This window comes from Sarcophilus harrisii, chromosome 1 (assembly GCF_902635505.1).
Source record: "Sarcophilus harrisii chromosome 1, mSarHar1.11, whole genome shotgun sequence".
NCBI classification, from domain to species: domain Eukaryota; kingdom Metazoa; phylum Chordata; class Mammalia; order Dasyuromorphia; family Dasyuridae; genus Sarcophilus; species Sarcophilus harrisii.
In genome coordinates this window covers 477,069,822-477,097,340 of record NC_045426.1, presented here as the reverse complement: position 1 = coordinate 477,097,340, position 27,519 = coordinate 477,069,822, and the positions used below count along the sequence as shown (strand labels likewise).

General features: G+C 34.9%; 1 protein-coding gene across 26 annotated transcripts in view; it reads left to right on the top strand.

Annotated features, from left to right (window-relative positions):
- Positions 1-27,519, top strand: part of DTNA (dystrobrevin alpha) — a 472,577-nt gene that overhangs the window by 422,233 nt on the left and 22,825 nt on the right. For 16 of the 26 annotated variants that reach the window (XM_031946436.1, XM_031946432.1, XM_031946435.1 and 13 more), the window contains 3 exons: positions 4,884-4,997; positions 14,514-14,610; positions 17,840-17,860. In XM_031946436.1, coding sequence (XP_031802296.1) covers positions 4,884-4,997; positions 14,514-14,610; positions 17,840-17,860 — 232 coding nt within the window. Of the gene's footprint in view, positions 1-4,883; positions 4,998-14,513; positions 14,611-17,839; positions 17,861-22,668; positions 24,870-27,519 lie in introns of those variants that run through there. The other 10 variants (XM_031946433.1, XM_031946443.1, XM_031946447.1 and 7 more) reach the window with 2 other exon arrangements.

The window sequence follows — 27,519 nt, the reverse complement described above, 5'->3', positions numbered from 1 at the left end:
AAGAAGGAAATGGCAAATCATTCTAGTAACTCTTCCAAGAAAACGCCAAATAGAATCATGAAGAGTTGGACACAGGTGAAAAATTATTTTAAGATAGTTCTTGTTGTGAAGTTTTCCTTGACTTAAAATCTAAATTGACCTCCTCTTAACTTCTACCTATTGCTCCTGGTTTTGCTCTCTGGAGCCTAATCATAATAAGTCTAATCCACATTTGAGCCTTGCACACACTTTTAAGACAGTTATTGTATTCAATTTGAGTTTTCTCTTCTTCAGTTTCAATATCTTCAGCATGAATTCAAGTTGATATTTTTTTGGCAAATAGTACAAGATTTTATATTTATCTCTAATGAATTTCATCTTATTAGATTCATCACATTGCTCTAGTCTGTCAAGATTATTTTGGATCTTGACTGTCATCCAGTATGTTCATTAGCACTCCCAAGCAGATTTGAGGAGGCTGCTTTCAATGGTTTTATCAAAGTCATTGTTACAAATATTCAACAGCACAGGCCAAGCATAGATTCTTGGGATTCTCTGCTGGAATTTTCCTGCCATATAAACTATGGCCAAGGTATTCTAGGAAATGAGATTATCTTATTCTCAATGAGTCCTGTTTTCAATGAATCCATGTTGGCTCTTTTTAATCACCACTCCTTATTCTGATTGTTCATCAACTATTTCTTTAATGATCAATTCTAGACTTTTTCCAGGAATCAGACTTAAGTTCATTGGCCCATAGTTTGCTTATACTGTTTTTCTTTAAAAAAAAAAATTTGGGACAATATTTGTCCTTCTTGAGATGCCTTTTCCATTTTCCATGACCTTTTAAATATTATTTACAGTGGCTCAGCAATTAATTACATCTGGCAACTCATTCAGGACTTGAAGACATTATTCATCTGGGCCAGATAACATGATTCATTCTGTAAAAAATTAAATCAGACCTTAGAGAAGTTAAATGAGTTCACAAAGCTAGTAAGTATGTGAGTAGAATTTGAACCCAGGGCTTCCTGATTCCAAATGACACACTTTATTCACTGTGTTTCATATGTTCAGAATCTTATCATTTCTGTGGCATAGTAATAAAAAATACAATATAATAAATATGTTATATAATATGTATTATATATAACATAATAAATATCCTGAACAATTTCTCTTTTTCCCCAGGAGTCTATCTTTCACAAAGCTGCCAATCAACAATCACTTAATCCACAAGCATTTTAAGCATTTACTACTAAAAAATACTTAGGGCAGTTAGGTAGAACAGTGAGAGTAGATAGGCCTAATCAGAAAGGACTGAGTGCAAATTCAGTCTCAGACACTTATTGTGTGACTCTGGGCAAGTTACTTAACTATTATTTATCTCAGTTTCCTCAGTTTGACAGTGGGAGTTGTAATAGCACTTACCTCCCCCAGGGTTGTTGTGAGGATCCAATGAAGTGTTTTGTAAAGTGCTTAGTAAGTGGCTAGGTAACACAGGGCATAGAGTTCCAGGCCTAGAGTCAAAAAAACTCATGTTCCTGAGTTCAAATCTGGTCTCAGACACTTACTAACTGTGTGATCCTGGTTGCCTCAGTTTCTCATCTGTTAAATGTACTGGAGAAGGAAATGGCAAACCATCCCAGTATCTCTGCCAAGAAAACTCCAAATGGTATCACAAAAAATCACACAACTGAACAACAATATAGTGCTTGATACATAATATATGGAATGTAAATTCTAGCTAGTAGTAGTAGTAGTAGTAGTAGTTATGACAAGCTCTGGATAGTCAAAAAAAAAGTAAAAACTTTAAGATACCTGATTTGGGAGACAAACATATATAAGATATAGAAGAGCCATATAATGTAGATACAGGGTAACCTGTAAGGAAAAGTCACTAATAACTGAGAATAATGAAAAGCTTCCTAAAGATGCTCATACTTGAGCCTTGAAGGGAGCTAGGTGAGGAGGGAAAGAATTTAGAGCACTGGGAAAAGCCAGTTAAAAGACATGAAAATGGGAGACAGAGAATTATGTTTGAATAATAGTAAACAGGCTAGTATGACTAAACTACAAAGGGTTATTGAAAAGAAATAAAAAGGCAGATTAAAGTAACAGGGAACCACTTGAGTATATCCGGAAAAAGGATAATATGTCTAGACCTGCACTTAAGGAAAATCATATTGGCATCTGGGTGAGTGATGGGTTAGACTTTCGGGAGACCTGAAACAGAGAGGACAATAAGGGAGCTATCACAGATATCCAGGAGAAAGGTGATGAGACCAAAATAATTTATGGGACTGAACAAAAGTTTCTGTAATTGCCTATTGGTGGTGGGATAAATCATAACTTCATTAACCTGACATTGAAGGGTTTTCACAATTTGGTTCCAATCTACCTTTTGAAAGTTTTATATTACTCTTCTCTCATAATCTTATCTCTTGCCATCTCCTATCTCAGTGCATTTTACATAGGCATTTCATAAGACTATAAAAGTGTCTTGGGGCAGCTAAGTGATACAATGGAGTGAAGAAGGCAACTCTGGGCAAGTTACTTAGTTCAGTTTGCCTCAATTTCCTTATCTGTAAAATGAGCTGAAGAACCATTCCAGTATCTTTGTTAATAAAACCCTCAAAAAAGGAATCAAAAAGTTGAACATATCTGAAAATGACTAAAGAACAATTATTTCTACATATTTTCCCATTGAAATCTTTCTCTTACTGGATCAAATTTTCCATGTTTAGAGTGCCCCAATATCTGATAAAATTAATGATTCTTTAGCATTATAATGTAAAATAGTGTTAAAAATGAAAGGTAAAAAAAATCTTTCTCTTCCTGCATAGGTTAACATCTCTTTTCTTCATAAAGCCTTCCCTTATGCCCCCCAGCAAAAAATTCTCTTTCTTTCTTTTCCATTTTGACTGCATTTCTCCTTTTATTTATCACAATCTACATGTATGGGTCTTATACCCTTAGATTTTAGATCATAAGCTACACAGGAACATATTAGCCAGGCATTGTGCTAAGTATGAGTGATCCCATGGAATTTTTTGACAATCACCAGAGGCGTTTGCCAGTCTGTAAGTTTTTCTGTGAGGTTTTTAATGTAACTATTTCTTTGTTTCCTTTTTTCTCTTATTGTAAAATAAGTAAATTTTCTTTTACTTTATTTGGAACATTTGTTGCCAGTTTGAAGGAACAAAGAATAGCTGGGCTTGATCATTGCTGCTCATCCACCCATCTAGAGGGTGAAAGTAACTTTCTGACTAGGTCATAAGGTGAAAGCCTTATGTTGTTAGTAAATAAGTAGCACTCTTCAACTCACATCTTTGAATCTATGTACAGTATGCATGCCTAAGAAGGATCTTGTTAAAGCTTAAGACTCTACTGTTTCTCCATCAGTCTGAGGGACTATCCTAAGGAAAGTTCATTGTAAATCAAAAAGCATCAGACAATTTTGACTATTATCAGTAAAATTCCATAGCTGGAAAAGAACTGACAGATTCAAACCCTTTATTTTACAGAATAGGAAACTGAGTCCTAGAAAGGGGCCAGTGGCTTAGTGAAAATCAGGCTTTAATTACACTTTATATTCTAGAGGCAATCTTTCCAAATGGCTTGCACTTCTTTGACTCTGACTATTCATCTTCTATCCATTGTGATTTGTTTCTTCTAAGTGATTTTTTTTCTTCTTCATATTACTGGATGGGGAGTTGACCAAGAGCAGGTGCCTTTCCTGGAGGATGTGATATCTTGTGACCCCATCTAATGGCTCTTGACAAACTGTGGAACCATTTGCTTTCCACAGTTTGTGTCTCCTTTATGGTCTGTCTAATGTCCACCTAAATGTAATAATAGCCAAGGCACCAACATCAATAATGGGTTGTGTTGCCTCAGTCCCTGACAAAGGTCACACCAATAGCACTCTTGTATTATCCATCAATTCAATTATAGCTCATCCTTTTAAAAGCACTTTCCTGAAAAAAAAGGCTGCCCCATTTAGCTCCATTGTTAGGCTGAAAATCTGAAGAATAAAAAATGGAACTTTACCTAATTGAAGATTTAAAGAACCTCTGATCTTTTGGTTATCAGATAAATTCAGGGCAAAGAATTTCATTTGGGGTTATAGTATAGGTTATCTAATTCTGCAGAATGAGCATCATTTATCTTTATTTTCTCTTAAAGAACCTCTTCAGTTTGAATTTTTGTCCATGATTCTTGGTTCCTGAGTGTGGTGCTGAATAACTGAGAGACATATTTTTGTCTTTTAAGAAAAATATCTCTTAATCAATCTACTTTTTAAAACTAAAACTGACACCTTACTTTATTATTCAAATTTAAATTCTAATCATAGTAACAGTCCCAGTGATTTACAATATTAAACAATAGAAAATCTTGAAGAATTAGATATATTTCAAATAGAGTTTTATTTCCTCATTTCTCAAAAAATACATCAACAACATGAAGCAAAAAGTCTGATATAAGATGATTAATATTGTGAAATATTGTGAAGAAGAAAGGCTCTAAGCCCCAAGCTTCAATGCTTAGAATGAGAATGAGGAATTCAAAAGATAAGCAATATATATGTATATACATGCATATATATACATATATATAATCCATGCATGTATTGTTAATGCAGAGAACCCTATTTTTCATGTTATGTAGGTATTTATGTTAGGTCAGATCAAGTTGTAGTGCATGTGTTACAATGTCAGTAACACAGATATGGACAAATTTTCAGAAGGGAAACACAATTTTCCAATTTTGTGTAGGGCTTATCATTGGCTTCATCTGTCCTCAGTGTATAAGCCTTCCTTTGTTTTGTTAGTTTGATTTGCCCTGACCTTAGCTGTCAGTGAGCTAACTCATGGTTTCTGACTTTATCTTTCTCTCCTAAGAGAAATCTTACAGGAGATCCAGAGACTACGGCTGGAGCATGAACAGGCTTCCCAGCCTACCCCAGAGAAGGCCCAGCAGAATCCTACTCTTCTAGCAGAGCTCCGTCTTCTCAGGTAAGTAAGAAATTTCACCAATGTGAAGGGAAACAGCTTTCTGGTTTCTTTAATTGAAGTAGATATCTTATGTACCTACTGAGTGAAAATAAATTAGTCAGCTTATAGCTAGCTCCAGTTTATTTGTTTTGTTGTTTTAATTTTACTTGGTAATTAGAAACATCATACACCTAGATGATCAAATTGTTTTTCATATTCTTTCTTTTATGGCTAACATTAAGAAAATAAAAAATGATGTTCCTTTTATGATCCTCTACTGAAAAACAATCTAATTGTCTACTTGTTCTACTAGCTGGGCTACATTTTCTTTGATTCATATTTTCGATAATACAATATATAATTACCAAATCAAAAAATATTTCCCCATATTTTTCCAAGTAAAAAATGTATTCATTAAATGGTGTTGTACATCCTCCATTTCTCTAAGAGTAGGAAGATAGGCAGCTTGTGTTAGATATAATCTGATAATTAATAAGTGAGAGTATCAATAAACCTACAAAAATAGAAGAAATTACTTCTCAGTGACTTTTTGTGCTTCATATAACTAGATGGGAAGTTAACCAAGAGAGGTACCTTTCCTGGATGGTGTGATATCTTGTGATCACACTCTAATGGCTCTTGACAGGCTATGGAGTCATTTGCTTTCCACAATTGGTGGCTCCTTTTTGGTCTGCCTAATGTCCCCTTAAATGTAATAATGTTGCTAAGTCCATTCAGAGCACAAAACCAAAAACAGGAAAGGAGTGGGAGGGAGAGTTACAGTGTTTGGCTGGAAAATATGTCTAGAATTTGAGATGAACAGACAACAGAGTTAAGAAAACAACAAAGAGGAAAGAGTGTGTCATTCCCTGCCTCAAGAAGCTTCCATGGCTCCCTATTATCTCTAGAATTAAATTCAAATTACTCTGTTTGAGATTTAAAGACTTTCACAATCTTGTCCCAGACTCTTTCTATGTTGTTTACCCACTATTTTTTCCATATCCTTTAAAATCTGATAAGACTGTCCTACTTGTTCCCATTTCTTTCCTTTTCTCCCAGCCATTTCTTTATCCAGATTATCTGCCCCCCCCATATCTAAAATATTATCTCTTCTCATTTTTACCAATTGGAAGCCTTAGCCCCCTTCAAATTCAGTGCAAGTACTAATCCCGTGCTACAAAAGGCCTCCATTGTCAGTGCCTCCTCTCATATCATTTTGTATTTATGTAAATATCCTGGTCCTACTTGTCTATCCTTCACCTCCATCAGTAGAATGTAAGTTCTTTCAGAACAGGAAAAGTCTTATTTTTGATTTGTACAACACTTAACAGAGTATCTGGAACATAGTTGGTGCTTAATAAATGCTTTCTGCATGTTTGATGGATTAAGGTGCTTCCACTATGGACAATTACCTCCACACAGGGGATCAACTTGAAAATTTCCTGTTGTATGATAGAAGGTTACAGAATACTCTCTCCCTCTCTCCATACACATATATAATACATCTATGAACTCTTGACAATTGTAGTTTATTGGCAAAAAAATTTTAGCTAAGTGAAGTGACTTGAACCAAGAGAACATTGTACACAGCAACAACAAGATTGTGTGATGTTCAGTTCTGATGGACATGGCTCTTTTCAACAATGAGATGAGTCAAGGCAACTCCAATACACTTGTGATGGAGAGAGCCATCTGTATCCAAAGAGAGGACTATGGGGACTGAATATGGATCACAACATCATAATTTTATCTTGTTGTTGTTGTTGTTGTTGTTGTTTGCTTGCTTGTCTTTTTTCTCATTTTTTTTCCCTTTGATCTGATTTTTTTGTGCAGAGTAATAAATGTTTAGAAGAATTATACATGTTTAACCTTTCTGGATTATTTTCTCTCTATTGGGGGGGAGGAAGAAAAATTTGGAACACAAGGTTTTACAAGGATGAACGTTGAAAACTATTTTTGCATGTGTTGTAAAAAATTAAAACTATTATTATTAAAAATAATTTTTAAAAAAATAATCTAACATGTACATTTGACCCCAAATTCTTTGATATATTGGCATAAAACAATATTTTAGCATTTGAAATTCTGTCCCAAATTTATTTTCTCCTCTCACTCTAAGTAATAGGAATTCTCCTTTTGAGCCCTTATATGGCAAAAAGAAAAACAATGAATTTCTCTCTGTGATTGAAGATGAGAGATCTATTTCTATTTCTCTTGAGAGAAATGGGATCAGAAATCCCAATTCTGATGAATTCAGTTCAACAAGCATATATAAAGTACTTGCTGTGTCCAGTGCAGTGCACTGTAGGAAATAGCATGCCATAGTAGACAAAGAGCTGGCCTGGGAGTAAAGAAGATCCTATTCAAATCCTAATTCCAACGTACTTGCTGTGTGGCTTTAGCCAAGTTATTTAGCATTGCAATGCCCAGTAATGTCCCAGGGATTATAAATTTCAGAGCAGGTGCCAAACTAGATTGACAGAAGGAATTTCCTATACTGATGAAATCAAAAGGTTTGATTTTTCTCTTACCACCCTCTCCCAAAATGTGCAGAATATACTGTACTGCTAGGCAGTGGGAATACAGGGAATACAGTTAAAAGTAAGTGGTCCCCACCTTGAAAAAGCTTAAATTGTGGAAAAACATGGTAGAAAATAGCTTTTTAGGTGAGAACATTGGGCCTGAAATCAGGAATGTCTGAGTTCAAATTTGCCCTCAGAAACTTACTAGTCATGTGACTAAATAAGTCACTTAACTTCCATCTGCCTCAGTCTCCTTGTCTGTAAAATGGGGATAATAATAGCACCTACCTCCTAGGATTGTTATAAAGAGAAAATGCAGCAAATATTTGCAAAGCCCTTTGCAAGTCTCTCTGTAAAGGCTAGCTATTATTACATAAAAATAGGTCAAACAGGGTAGCCTGAGGTATTCAGGGAAAATATCGAAGGAAAGTAGGATCATCTATATTGAGGGGAAGGGAAAAACATGGACATTCCTCACCAGAAAGTTGCAGATGATCTTGTGTTCTTCTTTCTCTTCCTTCCTCCCTCTCTTTTTTCTTCCTCCTTCCTTCCTTCCTTCTTTCCTTTCTTTTTTTTGGCCTACAAAACTCATTAAATCTTAACTAAAGCATAGAATAGTTGTGAGCTGTATCTATAAGCATAGTGCCTACAATAATGAAATCATAAATCATTTGAAGCATTGAAGAAAGACTAAAAGTTATTCACTGAAATCACCATTGTGCCCATATTTCATATGGTATGAATATGGTTAGTAAGAATTAAAATTCAGAGCCTCTTCAGGTTTTGTAAAAAGATACCCTATCTGAGTTCATCTCAGTAGATTTACAGGCTTCTTTTAGATTGTTGCAGAAATCACAGAGCAGTCCTTTCTTTCATCTGTCATAAAATTTTTAAAACACTGGTTCTCAAAGTATGGTCCAGAGCATTGTGAAAGTCTCTAAAACCTTTTCAGTGTATCTATAAATTCAAAATAGTTTTTGTTTCTAATATAATAAATATAACTCACATAAACAAAAACTCTTTGGACAGATGCTCAATAATTTTTAATGGACTGAGAACAAAAGTTTGAGAACAATTGATTTAAAGGACACTGGTCAGATTCTAAAAGCCCTCATCCTAACTTATAAACCCTCCATTTGTGAGATTAATACCAATCATCTAGTTTTAAATGGTCCCTGCCAATACTTTACATGATTGCATATGTATAACCTATATCTGATTGCTTACTATCTCACGGTGGGGAGGAGGATGAAGAGAGAGGAATAGAATTTAAAATTCAAAACTTTAAACTTGTTTTAATATGTAATTGGAGGGAAAGTTAAATCTTAATTAAAAAAATAAATTGGTTCCTTCCCCAACCTTAATCTTTTTTATGTGTAAATATTGCTGCATAAAGAACACATTGAATTGCGTGTTCCCCGCTTTGAAACCAAGGGCCTTAGTGCATTCAAGCTAGGGAAATTAGTCAATAAGGTTTTATTACAGGGATACAAATTGAAAAAGAAAGACAGTCCTTTCCTCAAGGAGCTTATAATTTAATGGGGAAATAATTCATAAAAAGGAAGATGAAAAGAATGTAGGGTCTGGCAGAGGGGAAATCCAAAGAAAAACAGCTGAGTGAGAAATGAAGAAATGGCTGGCCTGAGTATACTCCTTAAATGGAGTACCCCATCCTCCAGACAATTGCAGCAGCCTGTAGGAAGTAGATCTTGGAATCAGTAACCAATTCCCAAAGATTTCTGTAATTTTCTGTTCTAGAAGATTTTATCTTGAAAAATTCTTACGTGTTTTTCTATAACTTCTCATAAATGAGATTAATGTGGTCAGATAAAATATAAATGACATTTTATTTTAAAAATCATTTATTGAATACCTACCTATATGTCAGTGTCTGCAACAAGCATAAATGTAGTCTTCAGACTTTGATTTTATGAGCTAAGACAGATGACACTGACATAATCAGGGACATTCAGACAATAACATAAGCCAATAAGTCAACTTGATAATCAAGTTGTGATTGATATATTTGTCACAGTTCTTGATGATCCTACAGTAGTGATAATAAATAGTAAATAGAAAGTTGGCCTTGCTTTCTAGTCTTGCTTTTGACATATACTAGCCCTCTGACAAGAGTACGCTTGATCAGTGTCCAAGACAAGTTTATAAAATAGTAAATTACATATAAATTACTGACTTCTTTTAGTGGAGGTAATTTTCATATTGTATAAAGTCTAAACCAATGGTTTTCATAGTTTTTGGTTGCAGAACTCCTTTTATGTTATTAGGGATTCCAAAGAGTTTTGTTTATATGGGTTAGATGTATTGGTAATTACTTTATAGAAATTAAAACATGCTAGTATTGTAAAAATATATATAAAATATAAAAAATTATTATAAAAATAATTTTGACCTCACAGACCCTCTGAAAAAATCTCAGAAAAAACCCATTGAGAATCATTGCCTTTTACCAATAAACTCACATGTCTAAATTTAAGGGGGGGAAATCAGATTTTTAAGGTTCTTGGAAATTTGTTATAAACATTTCCAAGTATTAAGCAATCTGCCATAGAAGATTTTCAGTATAATTCAAATCAGCCAAAGTTTACAAAGTGCCTACTGTGTGGAGAATCTTGTGCTAAACTCTAGAAGAGATTCAAATTTTTAGGTAGGATGTCATCTCTCCTTTTAGAAGTGACATGTAGATATGTAAAATATTTTTTTAAAATATTCAAGATAAACACAATTATATTTAATTTAATAATCTAAGAAGTTTTCTGAATATCCTTCATTTGATAATGTGGTTAACCACCTGCAGTCTCTTCCTTTCTTTATTTCATGTTATTAGATATATATGTCTGCTTTCTGAGACTTTATGAGCACAAAGCATTTTGTATTATTTGCATCAGCCCGAAGTGAAAAGATACCCTTGATTTTATTGTTGTCATTGTGTGAGACTCCTAAATTTTTAGAAGTCATCATTAACTCAGTGGCTCAAGGCAACTCTGACATTAGGAGAGCTAAATAATTTACAACCAAGCCATAGGAAAGTACAGTCCACCTTGAAAGCATCACCAAGAACATTTGGAGAACTTTCTGCCTGCAAGAATAAATTATGTCTTTACCTTGGCTTGCCTTATGAACAAGGACTAAGGTGAGATGCTATAAGTAATATCTACTGCACAAGCTGTCACTATTACAGCTAGAAATTTTGAAAGGCATAAGATGTACAAACTTTACCTCTCTCTGATATAACAAGTAATCCCCTTATCACTCAGACTATTGCAATAGCCTGCTAGCAGGTCTCCCATCTCAAGTATCCTTCACTCAGCTGTCAAAATGATGCACGAGTCTGACCATGGCAATGAAATTCAAGAACTTAAGCCTAGAATCAGGAGGACCTGAGTTCAAATCCAGTATCAGATACTTACTAGCTATGTGACACTGCAAGTCTGTTGGTCTCAATTTCCTCAACTGTAAAATGGGGATTATAATATACCACCGAGGTATATTATAATATACCAATCTTCTATGGCAGATTGCTTAATACCTGGAAATATTTATAACAAATTTCCAAAAACCTTAAAAATCTGGTTTCCCTCCCCCCCCCAAAAAAAATACTAGACTTGTGAGTTCATTGGTAAAAGGCAGTAATTCTCATTGGTTTTTTTCTGAGACTTTTTCAGAGGGTCTGTGTGGTCAAAATTATTTTTATAATAATAAATAAATGTAATATCAAATGAGATAATATTTGTAAAGCACTTAGCACAGGGCCTGACTCATAGCATTGTTTTTTTAGTTGAGTCTAACTCTTTGATACCCCATTTTGGGGTTTTTTAGAAAAGATACTGGAAGATGTTTGCCATTTCCTTCACCAGCTTATTTTATACATGAAGAAGCTGAGGCTGGATTTGGATTTAGGAAGATGAATCTTTCTGACTGAAAACCTGGCATTCTATTCACGTACCACCTAGCTAATCCCTATCTTTACCAGATGATCCATAAAGTGCCAGTAACAGAAGCAACAATGATAACAAAACTTTAAAATCCCTCTGGATATGTTAGATTTCCCCCAGTTTCCCTCTTTACTGTGCCTATAGAAACAGCATAATAAATGACTCCATCTCCACTGAGATTCAGTCTTTGATTGTTTTCTCATTTGAATTTTATACTAAATTAAGCCCTAAATATCTAAAGAATTGGACTTTTAATTGTCTCTCTCTCTCACTACCATGCCTGATAGTTCCCCCAATGCTTAGCACAGTACCTGGCACATAGTAGATGCTTAGTAAATATTTGCTGACTAACTAAATTTGTATTCTCTCCTTCCCCTCAGAATAAAAATCTTAAGTGTGTTTATTGCTACTTCATCATTCTGATTAATTCCCACATTTGCATATGCCATACAACCCCAAAAATATGGATTGGAAAAAACATATCTTGTATACAATTAGCAGTTGATAGAGTGACAGATCTGGAGTCAGAAAGTCTCATCATCCTGAGTTCAAATTTAGTCTCTGATGATTATTAACAGTGTGATCCTGGACAAGTTATTTAATTCTCTTTCTTCCATTTTCTCATCTGTAAAATAAATTGGAGAAAGAATGGCAAACCACTCTAGTATCTTTGCCAAGAAAACTTCAAATGGAGTTATGAAGAGTTGGATATGACTGGAAAACAACATGCTATACATATTTCTAGATAGTAAAGAAATAATAAAATAAAAGAGGCCGGCTCTCCTTAATCCTAATCTAGAGACTATTTGCAAACATAAACCTTTTCATTATCTACTCCATTTGTAATAATCTCCAAGTAAATTCTACAGAAACAGACTTATCTTGAGTCTTACCTTGAATAGGTTCCAGCCTAGGTAAACAGCCAGATAATTTTGCTTGTGTCCCAGGAAAGGTAATCTCAATTTGTTTTCATTATAAAGCATAAACAAATAAAAATGTAAATTTTTCCTTAAGACCAATATGATAAACCTTACTGACTGTGGATTTGCAATATGTTCAATTAGGTTCAAATTCCTACTCTGTCACCTCCTCCCCACATGGTCTTGAAGAATGATAGTTTTCTCTTGGCATTTTTTAAAATTTCCTTCATTTGTTTAAAAAAAATGGGTTGAAGTAACCAATTACTAAGGCCATTTTCAGATCTCAATCCTATAGTCTTATAAAAAAGAAGAAAGTTAGTGAAAAGTTTAGATTATTAAGTATTTCTAAAGAAATACAGTTTAGATTACAATCTCCTTGATTAGTGATTGTTTGTTTGCTTTTGCCTTTCATTGTATCTATCCCCTGTTACAAGGCCTAGTTACATAGTAAGCTAACCTAAAATGGAGAGCAAAGTTTCCTCTAGTATAAAAATGAAATTATTGAATGATGACCTACTCTGTACATTTCAAGAAACATACTTTTATGACATTACCACATCTATTCCTTGAAAGAAAACTAATACTTCTAGACATTATTTTGTGCAATAAAAACCATTTTTATTTGTAAATTTATCTAAAATTATATAGTAAGAAACTAACAACATAAAATGTATTTTAACCATTTTAGAATGAAATTGCAATTTGTAGGTTAGGAACATCTACAGATTAGATTGAATCATATCATCATAAAATATTTGAAAATGCGTGTGGTGTGACTAATATACTGTAATAAGAGGCTGAACTTTAATAGAGGAAGAAAATGGTGTTTGGAAAATGATAAATCAATGCTTTTTTATAACTCTTCAGCTAGCTTTTAAAAGTATCTCTGGTCTTTGCTTCACTAATCTTAGCATAGTTCAATTTCACTGCCTTTGCCTTCTTCTTGATGTTCAAAAGGCCAACAAAATGTTGAGCATCATAAATTAAAAACTCATGGAAATAAAACAGATATCAGTATGCTTCTCTGGTACAAAGCCCTGAAATATTCTATGCAATTTTGGATACTGAACTTTTAGAAAGATAGCATGAGCTCGCAAAGGTCTGGAAAAGGGCAGATAAATGATTGTTAAATACTTCAGCCAAGCAAGGCAAAAAGCTATGAGAGGATATGATTAATATCCATAAAACATCCAGGCTTGAATTTAATTTTGACTTTTTTATCAAATTCTAGAATGCTAAAATTAATGGTATTCCCTTGATGCAAAAGAGATCATTTTAGGACAAGTGAAATAAATATAAAATGATGACTCATTATATCAATAGAGATGTTATAATATAAATGGAAGTAGGATAAAATAAAGCTATAAAGTTAAGTTATAGTCATATTGCATTATATACCAATGAAGAAAATTTGTATAGGCAATAGGAAGTCATTGAAAATTTTTGAGCAGGGAAGTTCCACAAAATAAGAGTATACAAGTGTATTCATGAGCACACAAATGCATAAATCTTCTATGCATTTTTAAGCTGTGAGATTTCATTTTCAGGATCATCGTTCAGATTCCTTTGGAAGGAAAAATCCTATGTAACATGCAGTAATGGTGAGGAATAATAGAATTGGATTTTCTAGATGAATGTAAAAGAGTTCCATTCATCAAAGATATTATAATTCTGTTCCATTATTGTTTTTCTCCTTCACTCTTAAATATATATTGCTATCTTTTGCTATCAATATGAATGACAACCTCATATGAATACTCAATGAATACAACCCCCAAACAGGTTTTTAGGCTTACTAGACTCCTCAAAGGATACTTTGAGTTCAAGGAACAAAAATTAAAAAATACTTTTTGGTTCAAAATTTAGATTACTTGCATATAAATATTTTAAAAGAGATTTTTTTCCTCTTCTTTCTTCATTTAAAAAAAACAGTGTTTAAAAAAATAAAACTGCTGGTATAAATAGTGTGTTGTTATATTTCCACCTTTGGGAGACCAAGGTTTTTTTTAAATGACAAGTAATTAGCTGTATTATGAAGAGAGCAAGCAAATTCTTTATCTGGTAGGGATCTCAACAGTAGGAAAAGGTATGAATAGTTGAGTGGGAAAGTATTGCTTCTGATCACAATTGCTTCTTTCTCAGACAACGCAAGGATGAGCTAGAACAGAGGATGTCCGCTCTTCAGGAGAGCCGGAGAGAGTTGATGGTCCAGTTAGAAGGTCTCATGAAGCTACTAAAGGTAAACTATCTTGAATAAAATATTCAGTAAAACAGGCTTCTGGAATTAATTTTAATTAATTATTTTTAATTTTAAATTTAATTTTTAAATCATGAGGGTTTGTTCTAATTTTTATATTGCTGTCCCCTAAATTTTATTCCTACCTCAATCAGCTCCTAACCTCAGGTTAAATCAGGCAGCCAGGAAGTAATGGAAAGCTTACTTTGTTCCAATCTTCCTCATCAATTTATCCAAACCAGGCAGGCAGCTAAAAATCCAATTAGGCAACAGTCCAGAGTTCTAGTTGTTTAATGCCCTTTAAAAAATAATAAAATTTCAGTACTTTATAAATACTCTACAATTTGTTCTTCAAACTAATTTACAATATTTATCTACCAAATTATTCTTACATGCTGAACTTGATACATTTGTCTTGATTAAATATTCACTTATACATAGTGGAAAAACATAAATTTCATGAAATTGAATCTCAGCATTTTAAAGTAATTCAGGTATGACACAGACCCACTCATACCCCTATAATATCCATAATAAGTGATCATTTGACCTCAAGTTTTCACTGTTGAAAAACTTAGTCCTTCTCAGTATGGCCCATTCCACTTTAGAGAGCTTCAATTGTCTACTGTATTTAGTTATTACATTAATTCAAAATTTCTGGATGTGTGTCTATGTCTCTCTGTGTCTGTCTTACACAACACACACACTCTTCTTCCTATACCTTTTAAGAAACAGCAGGATTCATATATTCCCTTTTCCATATCCCTCCAAATATTTAAACTATCATGTCCTCTTACTTCCCTTCCCTACTCCCTAGTCCTTACCTTCTCAAGACTAAACAAGTCCCCTCACCATCCTATTTTCTCTTCTCAAGACATAATCCAGCTTTCAATGTCTTCCCTGAAAATGAATCTTGAATAAGTACTCTACTCTACTTCAAGGCAAGGATTGTGTTTTGTCTCTTGTTTGTATCCCCAGTGCTTAGCATAGTATAGTCACTTAATAAATATTTACTGATTGATATATAGTTTGACCACTTCAAAAAAAAAATAGAGCTGACACTTTCTCTAGGCATTTCTCCAATTCTTTCAGGATATACAATTTTTCTGTGAGTGTGAGTTTCAACAATGGAGCTTATGGTCTCTGAGTTGCTATGTGCAAATAATCAACTCACTGGTTCTTAGATTTTTCATACTTAGGCTAGGCTGGTTCTCAGGCAACAGAATCCATTGCCAAGTCCACCCTGACGCAAATATTTTTCACCTTGGTAGAACCTCCCAGAGCTCAGGTATAGATGTTCACTTCCTAGGATCATTTCCAAGCCATAGTGAGACTTTGAAGCATTACAGTAGTGGAGATTTCTGGACACAATATTTATATTAATGCAGCCTAAGAGTCACTTATTGGCTCTTTCCCATTGTTGCCTGAAAGTTAGCTTACAATCACCCCCTGGTCTTTCTCCTAGAATTTCTTATCTAGTCATACTTCCCCTATCCTGCACTTATGCAATTGATATTTTTAGTTCTGATTTAGAACTTTTTTGTTTTGTTTTTTGCTTTATCCCCGCAAAGATTATTATTATATTATTATTATTATTGAGAATTTTTTAGATCTTTATCCTAGCCTTCACCATCTTGACTGTCCTTTCCAGCTTCATGTCATGTTCTCTCTGTTTCATTCAAATCATTAACAAAATCATCAAATGAAACAGGACTGAGAATGGTACTGTGCCATTCCTCTCATTTTATTTATGGTTCTCTCACGAAGAATGATTCTTTCCTAACATAAATAAAACCTCAATCTTTGTCCTGTGACTTTGGGCAAGCCTCAAATATTTTATGGAAAGAGATTATAGTATTCAAATTGCCTGAAGGAGTGACATTTCACCAATCTATAAATCCCTTTTTGTCTCTATTTTGTGGATAATATAGTTCCACATTTCCTATTATAAGGAATTCTCATTCAATGAAACTGTGTACACTGGCAGATTTCATCTGGCTTTTCCTATACAAGCTGGCCAGAAAGAACTGGAAATCTGAGTTTATATTTATGATGTTCAGTCTGCCCTTTCTAAATCTGGGAGGCTCTAGGATAAATAAGAACTTAGGCTTGCTTGGTAGCAAAAGGAGTAAACCCTTCTGATAAGACACCACTGAAGGAGTAACAATGTGATATATGTTTAGTCTTATAGTCTGGATAAATCTGGGTAAAAATCCTTCTTCTGATACTAACTAGCTGTGTGAGTCTGAGCAAGTCATTTAACTTTTCTGCCTCAATTTCTTCATCTGTAAAATGAAAAATTCTATGTCCTCTCAGGTTTCTCTCAGCTCTAAATCTATGATACTTATAAAAATGAAAGTCCCATAAGAGGCTACTCCCTGCATTAACATATCTCATTGCCTCCTGCACCCTGTGATATTATTTGTTAAATGTCCATCAGGAACTGCTGTGTTCAAAAGCATTTGCCACCTGTTACCCAAACTTATGGTTACAAACCTTTTGAAATCCCACTGGTCCTGAGATGATGTACTTAACACTCAATCACCAAGGCTCTCTGGCTTGGTAAGACCTGTCAGAGCTTGAAGTCTGAATGGCAAAACTTTTGAGAAGTCAGGTTCATCTTCCTGCCAGAGTAGGACTTTGTTAGGGACACTTTTATTTTATTTTGTATTCTTCTCCTACAACCAAGGAATAATAGCTAGATTCATATCTATGTATGTGTATGTGTGCTGACTCCACCACTACTTTAATAACTCAAAGCAGCTCTTTCTGCTCATTCCCAAATAAAAAGATTGAATTTCCTATTACACTCTTCAGAGGATGATAGTATATGAATACTCTGTGCTTGTAGCTTTTGCCCCAATGATGATTTGACATAATTGATGACCAAATATTCCATTCTTCCCCTAAACTACTGATATAGCCTGCCATATCAAAGTTATAATTTCATGCTATAGCATATATTGTTGATAACTTTTTGATTATCAACTCTTGTTCTCAAGCATAAAGAGGTTTAAGGTTTGGGGGGTTGGGGTTTTTTTTTAACTACTTACATAAAGAAAGCTCGGTCCTCAGAAAAGGAAAATGTTATGATTCAGAAATAAAAATGTTCATTAAAATAGAGATTTAATTTTTCACTAAAGGTTTGCTGATATTTACCTAGCTTAATATTTGTTCATAGGATATGCTCTTGTTCTCCTGTCTAACCATTATTGATTGAATTTTTCCATAGGAAGAAGAACTGAAACAGGGAGTAAGTTATTTTTCCTAATGTAGGTCTTGACTGACAATGGTGTGTTAATAGGCATCTCATGGCTTTTCCTACTGTTTTTGCCTCTAACGTGTGTGCTCATGCTTCATTTTGAGAAGAAAATATTTTAATTTGCCTTCATTTCAGTGTGTTTGCTTGTGTTGAGATTGAGAAGTAGTATTTTTCATGCCTGTTATTACTGTCAACATCAAACAATTACAAAAGAGAACAGAGTGTACTTCTGTTAAAGCCTTTTCACATCTCTAAGGATCCAAGTTTCTAACCAATTTCATGCCTTTCTGAGTTCTTCAGACTAACCAAAATATTCTCTTTTTTATTGATATAAAGATACATACTAACTAAAACCATGCTGGAGCTAACTATTGTCTTGAAGATTCCACATTATTCAATACATAATTTCTACATCCTTCATGAGAAAATACATGCTATAGATCATCTTATTAAACTTTTTCCACTCACAATCCTTTTGTGTCAGAGAAATTTTTACATGACCGTATATAGATACATAAAATAAGTAAACGAATTGAATATTTACTAATAATAAATCATAACTTTATGACCCCCAATTTCAGATATGAGACCCCATATAAGTCACAAGCCACCATTTAAGAAGTTGGGCTATACATATTGTATTTCCAATTGGATACATAAGTGTGAAGCTTCCTTTTATATAAAAAAAAAAACAGCCAATTAAACTTCATGTCTATTTCATAAGTACTCCGCCCTGTTTCATGCTGCTCCCCCAAATGGACTCATTCTTATCACATAAGATTGCGAAGAGATTATCAAAGAGAGCAATCTTTTGGATTTTGGCTTTTTACATCCAAACCCAAGCAAGAATCTTTTTATTGCTCTAAATTATTTATTAATAAGGGGATACCTTTCAGTTGTTATTCTGTCTTTGAGAGCTTTTCCTCCATAAGAGGCCATAAAATCTTTAAATCTGTCTCTTGCAGCAGCCTTGGCCACATTATTATGTGGTAATCGTAGTCTATTCCATGGAAAAATTCCCAGTTTCATGGTCATATTCAGAATCCAGCAGAGGGAGTAGTGTACTCAAAAATAAAAATAAAGTAAAATACAGCTGCTTTTACTTCAATTGCATGCATTAAGCTGTGTGTCTGTAACATAACCCAATTAATTCAAAGAAATTTAAAGTCAGGCTCATAGATCAGTTTGGAATAATGTTCTCACAAAACCAAGCAATTCTTTTATTTCTTCAAATTTCATTTGCTTTCATCTTGCCTTTTATTCATTGTGTGTGTATGTGTTTATGTGTGTTTGTATGTGTGCACGCACTTTGCTAACAGAACAAATTAGTCTATTGGCAAAGTATTTTGTTTCTCATCTCCACTGCATGAGAGGAAAGTGATATAATCTTGAAGTCCTAGGCAGTTCAGGGTCAAAAATTGTGCATTAAATAGTTTGTATCATATGAAAACCTTAGCTTAGAAAATTAAAATCAAAGTTTGGTTGAGAAATTGAGTTTTAAGAGTATTGAATTTTGGAGTCAAAGGACCTGAATTCAAATTCCAAATATGCAATTTACTATTCTGTGTGACATTAAATAAATCATGTAACTTCGGGGCCCTCGGTTTCCTCATTTATAAAATTAGAGGATTAGACTAGATTATTTCTAAGGTCCCTTCTCGTTCTAATTTCTATAATCATCTGATAGTACTTAATAGTCTATCCAAGGAATGTCATTAAGTTTCCATTAATAATATTCTAATGTTCCAGAAAAGGAAAATTAATTTCTTAGAAGAAAGATGTTTAAGGAGAATTCCTTTCTTTGCTTATTTTCACACACTGGGTTTTATTCTCCAGGAAGGAAATGAAATAAAACGTTTTTAACTTGGAAGAAAGAGAAGCTTTCCTGAAGCTTTCCTAAACCCAACTTCCTCCTGTTTAGAGAGAGAACTAAACCATCAGTCAACTTTATATCATTTCACTTTCCATTGGGAAGACTCCCAATCACTGAATGAGCTGTTAAAAAAAAAAGGCTAGCAGCCCAAGAAGTACATAAACATATAGGGTTTGCATTGTAAATGGATATGCTCTATTCATTTACAGAAAAGATATCATTCCAGTCTAATCTTCCCTTCTAATAGTATCAGCCTCAATAGTAAATATTGCTACTATATGTCACTCTTTGGGCCAATCTCACCCATCTTTCTTTATTCTATCAGAGATACTGATTAAAGGGGAAGAGAGTTTACTGTTTCTTCTACTCCTCAATTTTTAAATCATTTCTTTCGCTTTGTATCCTTGTTCTCTTTCTTTTTTTGAGTATACCATGTATATAATCCCTAGTTTCCCTTATAAAAATATTATATGTCAGAAAGGGGATGGCAATAAACCATAGTGCCTGTAATCTAATATGATTATTATGGCATCCCACACAATGCATTTCAGGGATTATTTGGACTAAAGTTCTGCTATTTTTATCTTCATGTTATTCTTTGTGTATTTTTAAAGATGTATTGGAGGAATCTTCAAATATTATAAATAAGACATGATAAAAATCTGCAAATATATTTCTATGAATTGATGATATATGCTACTCACATCCATAATTCATTTTGAGAGATCAGGAGCTCTACTCCTTTTATTTCCCTTATTTCCCATCTTCTCTGGTGGACATAACAATAAGGAGTAAACTTCATATTGGTCCCAATTCAGGCAGCCAGATAGAGGATGTGGGAACCAATGATTTTATCACTCCCCACGAGAAATATAAAGGCATTGGATGATAAATCAGCTATCATCCAAGAATTTTAAAACTTGGACTTTTCCAACTTTACTTATATATTTGTCTTTTTAAAAGAGCTGATTCTAGAGAAGGCCATCTGCCTGCCAAGAAAATAGACTAGAGATTGCTCTGACCCATACCTGCCTTCTGTTGCTAGAAACTAGGTAGGTAAAGTTCTGAAGCCAGGATGCTTTCCAAGACTGCCTTAGAATGTTTATGATGCCATTTCTTCAGAATGCTATGGTTTATATTTTTAAGAGATGTCCCTACTCATCCCAACCTGCCAATACCATCCTTCCTCACTCTGAGGAGATGACATTATTATCTACTTAACTTAGATTGAATTCTTTAACCTGCCTTCTCCCAGGAGCCTATATCTCAATCAGAAAATTCCTTTTACCCCTCATCCACTCCCTCTTCTTTCCTTTCTGTCTCAGATGAATAGGTATGCCTCTAGTATCTAATAAATACTAGAATTAACCTCTCTATCTCTATCCTTGATATGATCTATTCCCATCCCCCCACTGGACCATATTCCATCACTCCTACCTGGCACTATCTACACTGGCTTCATCCCAATTGCTTACAAATAAAGAAGGAACAGTGTGATATAGGGAAAAGAGCAATAGATTTGGAGTCAGAAGACCTTCAGTTTAATTTCTAACTCAGGTACTAACTTATTAGCTAGTTACTGTTTATTTAATCAAGTCCTATATCAAGAACTAGAAAATGAAGGGACTGGACTCAATGACCCCTAAAGTCACTCCACCTCTAAATATATTATCCTATGATTTCCATTTCTCCCTTTTCTTAAAATCTCTTCCTTCAACCTTAATATTCCACTCAACCTATCATATAATCTCTCTTCTCTTCATTATTTGGCTCCTAGAATTATCTACATCTGCTGCCAGCACTTCTCACTATCTTCTTATTCCAAATTACCTAATCAGCAAATTTATTGGTCTTTCCTCTATATTTATTCTCTTTAATCTCTTGCAAAAATTTGTAGAGATAAGTAGAATCTCCTTGATCATGTCTTCTCTTCCCTTTTGTCATGGAGTATCACCAAGCCCAAATCCATCCTTCTATACTCCCTAGGCCATTTAGATAAGATGGAATCTTGTGGAGCTGATTTTCTTCTGGCTCTAGATTCTAAAGTTATTACCTTTAATAGTACAATTGGAAAGGGTGACTTACTTAACAGTATAACAAGGCAAGTGGGATAGTCCCCTTCTTTGGGGGATAGAACAAATTAAAGAAAGTTAAACCCCTAGTCCTAGAAAATGTGTTCTCCCAGGAATGAGGGTTGATGAGGCACTACACATTTTCTACAAGAGGGAAAGCCAAGCTGACAGAATAAGAATGTAGAATGCAAGTACTACCTGGGAAGTCCAAGGCTCAATGCATTAATATTATTTATTGCATATATGACTTCTTGATTAGATAGCTCCCAATAAGGAAACACATTTAATCATATAGACCAGTATCAATTCTGCAGTTAGCATTTCAGCAAGTTGCACTGTGAGATTAAGCAATGAATTGTTCATGGTCACAAGCCAGCATGGTTTGGAGCCAGGTCTTGATTCTGAAATCAAATCCAACTAAACCACCTTGACTTTCATTTCAGGGTTAATAAAGATAAGCAAATAAAGTGAAGCAATCTAGAATCAAAGATTTAGAACTGAAAGGGATACTTAGGGGTCATCCAGTGTACTCTCTTGATTTTACAAATGAGGAAACTGAGACAAAGAATTGAAATGGCTTGCCCGAGGTCACACAGGTAATCAGTAACAGAACCAGTTCTCTGACTTCTAATTCAGTGCTCTTTGCACTACAACTCTGTTTCTTCTTCAATCCAGAGGCAGTAACCCAGGGGGAAGTTAATAACCAGTGGCAAGGTAATCCTGCCACTGATTACTTATAGTCCTCACTTGTAGAAAGGGCATTTAAAATACTAATACCTTTGGATACCATGACACTGTACGCTCTTGGTTATCTTCTTCCATCTCTGACCACTCCTTCTCTGTCTCCTTCACAGGCTCCTCTTCCTCCTCCTGCCCCCTAATTGTAGGTGTTCCCCAAGGCTCTGTCTTTGGCCTTCTCTGCTCTCTCTACATTTTCTCCCTTGGCAATCTCATCCACTACCACGGTTTCAACTACCACCTCTATGCAGATGACTCCCAAATATTTATCTCCATCTCAGACCTCACTCCTGAACTCCAGATCTGCATTTCCAACTGCCTACTGAACATCTCCACCTGGATGTCTCGACGACACCTCAAACTCAACATATCTAAAACAACTCATCATCTTCCCCCTCCCTCAAACCTGCTCTTCCTCACCTTATTTCTATTTATGATACCATCTTCCTTCCAGTAACCCCTTATCAAACCTCTGAGTCATCTTTGACTCACCCTAACCAACATACAATCCATCACCCAACCTGGTTAATCCTGTTGCTTTAATTTCTCTTCCCTTTTTTTACCCCTTCCCTTCATTTCCTTACTATCACTTCCCTAGTTTAGGTCCCTTGACTTTTCTCTTAATTGGCCACCCTGCCTCTTCCCTCTTTATCCCTCTAATCCACCCTACACACTGGTATGAGATTAACCTTTCTAATAATAGTGGGGAGCAGCACAAAATAACAGATAGAGAACTGACTGACCTTTAAGTCAGAAAAACCCAAATTCAAATCCTGCCTCTGATACATATTGACCATGTGACCCTGGGTATCTCCCTTAACTTCTAAATGCTCCAGGGAAACTCTAATGCTAGAAGTGACCGTTGAATCTGATCTTGATCAAGGAAGGAGATTGGGAGTTTTTCACACAGATGAAATCACAGGTCTGGACCAAACCAAAACAAAAAAACCCACATTTATTTAATGCTTTAAGGTTTACAAAGTGTTTTCCTCATAAGTCATAGTTGACGTTTGCAAAGTACAACATGCTTCAATTCACATACACAATCTCATTTAGTCCTCAAAACAGCCCTGTGAAGTAGGTGCTATTAAGCCCATATTCAAAATGAGGAAGCTAAATCAGATAAAGTGATTTGCCTGTGATCCAACAGCTAGTAAATATTGCAAGGAAAATTTGAGTTGTGGTCTTTCTGACTTCAACTTTCGGGCTTTTTCCTGATAGTCATTCTGCCTTAGGATCCACTGATAATAACTATAAAGCTGGGATGCAAAATTAGATCTTCTGATGTCCAGACCACTCTACTCTCTGTTACATCATGATGTCTCCCCTCCTACATAGCTCTGAGCATGCCATTACCATGCTCAAGAAGCTTCACTGGCTCCCCATTGTCTACATAAAATTCAAACTCCATGCCCAAGTTGTTTCAGAGTTTGATTCACTTACCTACTTTTTTCAGCCCTATTTCACACAATTCTCCCTTGTGTACTTTATGTTCCCAGTAGACTGTCCTTCTTTACTACTTCCTGAACATAACTTGTACCTTCCTACTCATAACCTTGCCCATAGTCTTCCCTCTATACCTGAAATGTCATCCTCCCCTCACTCCACCTGCCAGAATCATAGAGCCAGTTCAAATGCCAACTCCTCCATGAAGTCTTTCTTTTGAAACTTTCTTCTGAACTTTGTTTATACCTCTCTTATGTACTTAGCACATTCTACTTTGTTTTCTAATTCATTATGTTCATGATTTATCTCTCCTACTATAATGTAAGCCCCTTGAGGGCAGGGATTATGTCTATACATCTTTGTATCCCCTTCATTTCCTAGCATAGCATCTTGCATGTAGTAGCTGCTCAATAAATATGTGTTGAGTGAGTGAGTGAATGAATTGAATGCTGAGTGAATTTAGCTATTCCTCTTAAAGCCATACCTTACCTTTGGTATTAAGTAAAAATCAAAATACTTCTTGGAAAGTTCTGGAAAAATCATTGTGTGCAAAAGTTTTTTAAATTAATATAAATGTGAATTCAATGGATCCAAAAGGATTGAACACAGAAATTAATTTTTCATTCATGCTTTATGAAGATAACTATTTTTAAACTTCCTAAATATGATACATGGTTTCCTCCTTCCATAAGTCAATTTTGTTCTTAGCTCTGTTGTCAAAAATGTTTGATCTATATTATTGATCTATTTGGACTGTTGTTCCTTAATAAAAAAAAAAATTTTTTTTTCCTACCTTAATCATGTAATCCTTTCTAGAGGAAAATGTATTTATAGTGTCTTACAAATTATAATCCATTTAATTTTTTAGTCACTTGGTTGATACTAAGTGCCTACTATGTACCAAGTACTCTGCTAAGTGCTAGAGGAAGTGCTAAGGGAAAAAAAGGCAGCTCCTGATCTCAAGGAGCTTACAATATAACAGGGCAAACAACATGCAAACAACTACATACAAATAAGCTACACAGAGTATAAACTGGAAATAATCAATAGAGATAAGGTTCTGGAATTAAAAGTTAATTGGGAAAGGCTTCTAAAGGATGGAACAAGGAAAAAAGCCAGGAAGATTCAGTGAACAAAATTAGGTGAGAGAGGATTCCATTCATGGAAGGACAGGTAATGACTATACCCAGAGTTGAGAGCCAGAGTATTATATTTGAGGAAGAGGAAGAAAGTCATTGTCACTAGATCATGTAGTACATAAGGGAAGGGATAGGGAAGTTTATGAAGCTTTAAGCCAAACACAGGATTCTGTATTTGATCCTGAAGGTAAAAGGAAGCCACTGGAGTTTATTGAGCAGTGGAGTAATATATTCAGACTTGCACTTTAGGAAGCTCAATTTGACAACTAAGTAGAAGATACACTGGAATGGGAAAGAATTGTGTCTAGGAGAACACTAGTTAACTATCACAGTGGTCCAAGCTGGGAGGTGATGTGTGTACACTAGGATGATACTGTCAGAAAAGAGAAGGGGGGGGGGGTCTATGAAAGAGATGTTATAAAAATAAATTTGATAAGCCTTTGCAACTAACTGCATATGGGGGGTGAGGGTATAGTGAAGAATTGATACATTAATATAATAATTAATGGAATGGAACAAGGGGGCTGCAGGAGGTGTGCTCCAGAAACTATTTGGATGGTTCAGGTACTAAGAAATAAAATGTCTGGTTCAGAAGCATTCACCTACAATGGCCAGTGATGACTATCCTTGGCTCAGCTTTCATGGAAAGGGCTGCTCGCTTGAATCTGTATATGGGAAAGTAGAAATTTGGATCCAAGGAGTCAAGATCACAAGGTGCCAAAGAGAACAAGGAAATAAGGAAGAGGTTATACCTAGAAATGTCATGGAGGATACCTCATGGAATGGGTTCAGAATGTATTTCTGGAAGCAATTGGTAATAAGAGTGGAGAAGACCTGAGCTCCATTCCTGCCACATATACTTAATAGCTAGGTTATCTTGGAAAAGTCATTTACCTCTCTGTCTGTTTCCTTTCTGTACAATAGGGACAATAATAGTAACTCTTACAGAATTGGGAAGATCAAATGAGATAATATATGCTTTGAAAACCTTAAGATACTACGTAAATATTAGCTATCATTATTATTATTTTAAGAACAATAAGGACACAGTAAGAGGACAAAAGAGTCCAACTCTTCTTCCTTCTGTGTCCCACCCCGACCCCTTCAAGGAATCCTAGCTCTTCAGTAATACAGAGGGAACCATGTTGTTTAGAAGTCCCGTTTTTTTAACAGGGTTCTGTGAAGACCTTAAGAAAGAAAATTTTTAAAAAACTCTCTTCCCTACAATGCCTGAAATTAAATCAATTAATTGGTCATTAAGCCTCCTCTTTAAAAAATTCAAATATTTCTTGGATAGTTAAGGGAGGGAAGTGATCAATCATTTATGCTCACATGGGCAATTATTAGATGATATTGTTTTCTTGCTAGCGGCTAGTTGAGATATTAACTGAAAGAATGGGAGTTTTGATTGAGATGAAAGAAGAGAGAGAAAGAGATAATTTTGAGGTATAGGATGTTAAAAATGAAACCAAGGCCTCAGTGGTCTAGAACAGTGGAACCTTTGAGTAGGCAGAAATCAGCATATGGTAAACATTAGGAATATGCTAGAAAATAGAAAGGCAGCATGGAAAGAAAAGGAAAGATACTTTAGGGCCACCTCTAGAGTGAAGGGAACCCTATGATCTGTCCTCTACTATATCATCTTGCTCTGAAGAATTTTAGAAAAGCAGAAGGATCCATCCCCTTCCCATTGTTCTGAAAAATGGTCTTCCACAAGGCTGGTAGATTTATTTTCCTATTTTCTGGATTAACCTATTTACCCTCCATACATTCTACTAGGCCTCCTGCCTGACTGAATTAGCCAAGTAGTTCCTTCCCTTAGGTTCTTCACATAACACAATGAATTGGATTCAAAATGAAGTGAATGGATTCCAAGGATGGATAGCTGTTGTTCATGGGACTATCCTCAGTCATATATGGCCAATGGTATAGAAAGCATTGTTTGCTGACATACTCTGCATACTTGAGAAGTATTTGCAACCTTCACAATGCCTTCTAGATGCATGAGTTCATGGTGGTTAGATGATTAAGAATTTCAAGACTGAGGCAGCTAGGTGGTGCAGTGGATAAAGCACCAGCCCTGAAGTCAAGAGGACCTGAGTTCAAATCTGACTTCAGACACGTAACACTTTTCCTAGCTGTGTGAGCCTGGGCAAGTCACTTAACCCCAATCTCTTTAGCCAAAAAAAAAAGAAGACGAAGAATTTGAGAATACTTTTGGTTAGATTAATATTCTTCAGTCAATCAATTAAGCATTAGCCAATGCTTAATAATAATAGGGGAGTTAAAGCAAGATGTGTTATAGAAAGCAAGATGTTTTAGAAAACAATGAATATTCACTGGCATGTACCTCTTTCCCCTCCATACATCTTTTAGCTAATC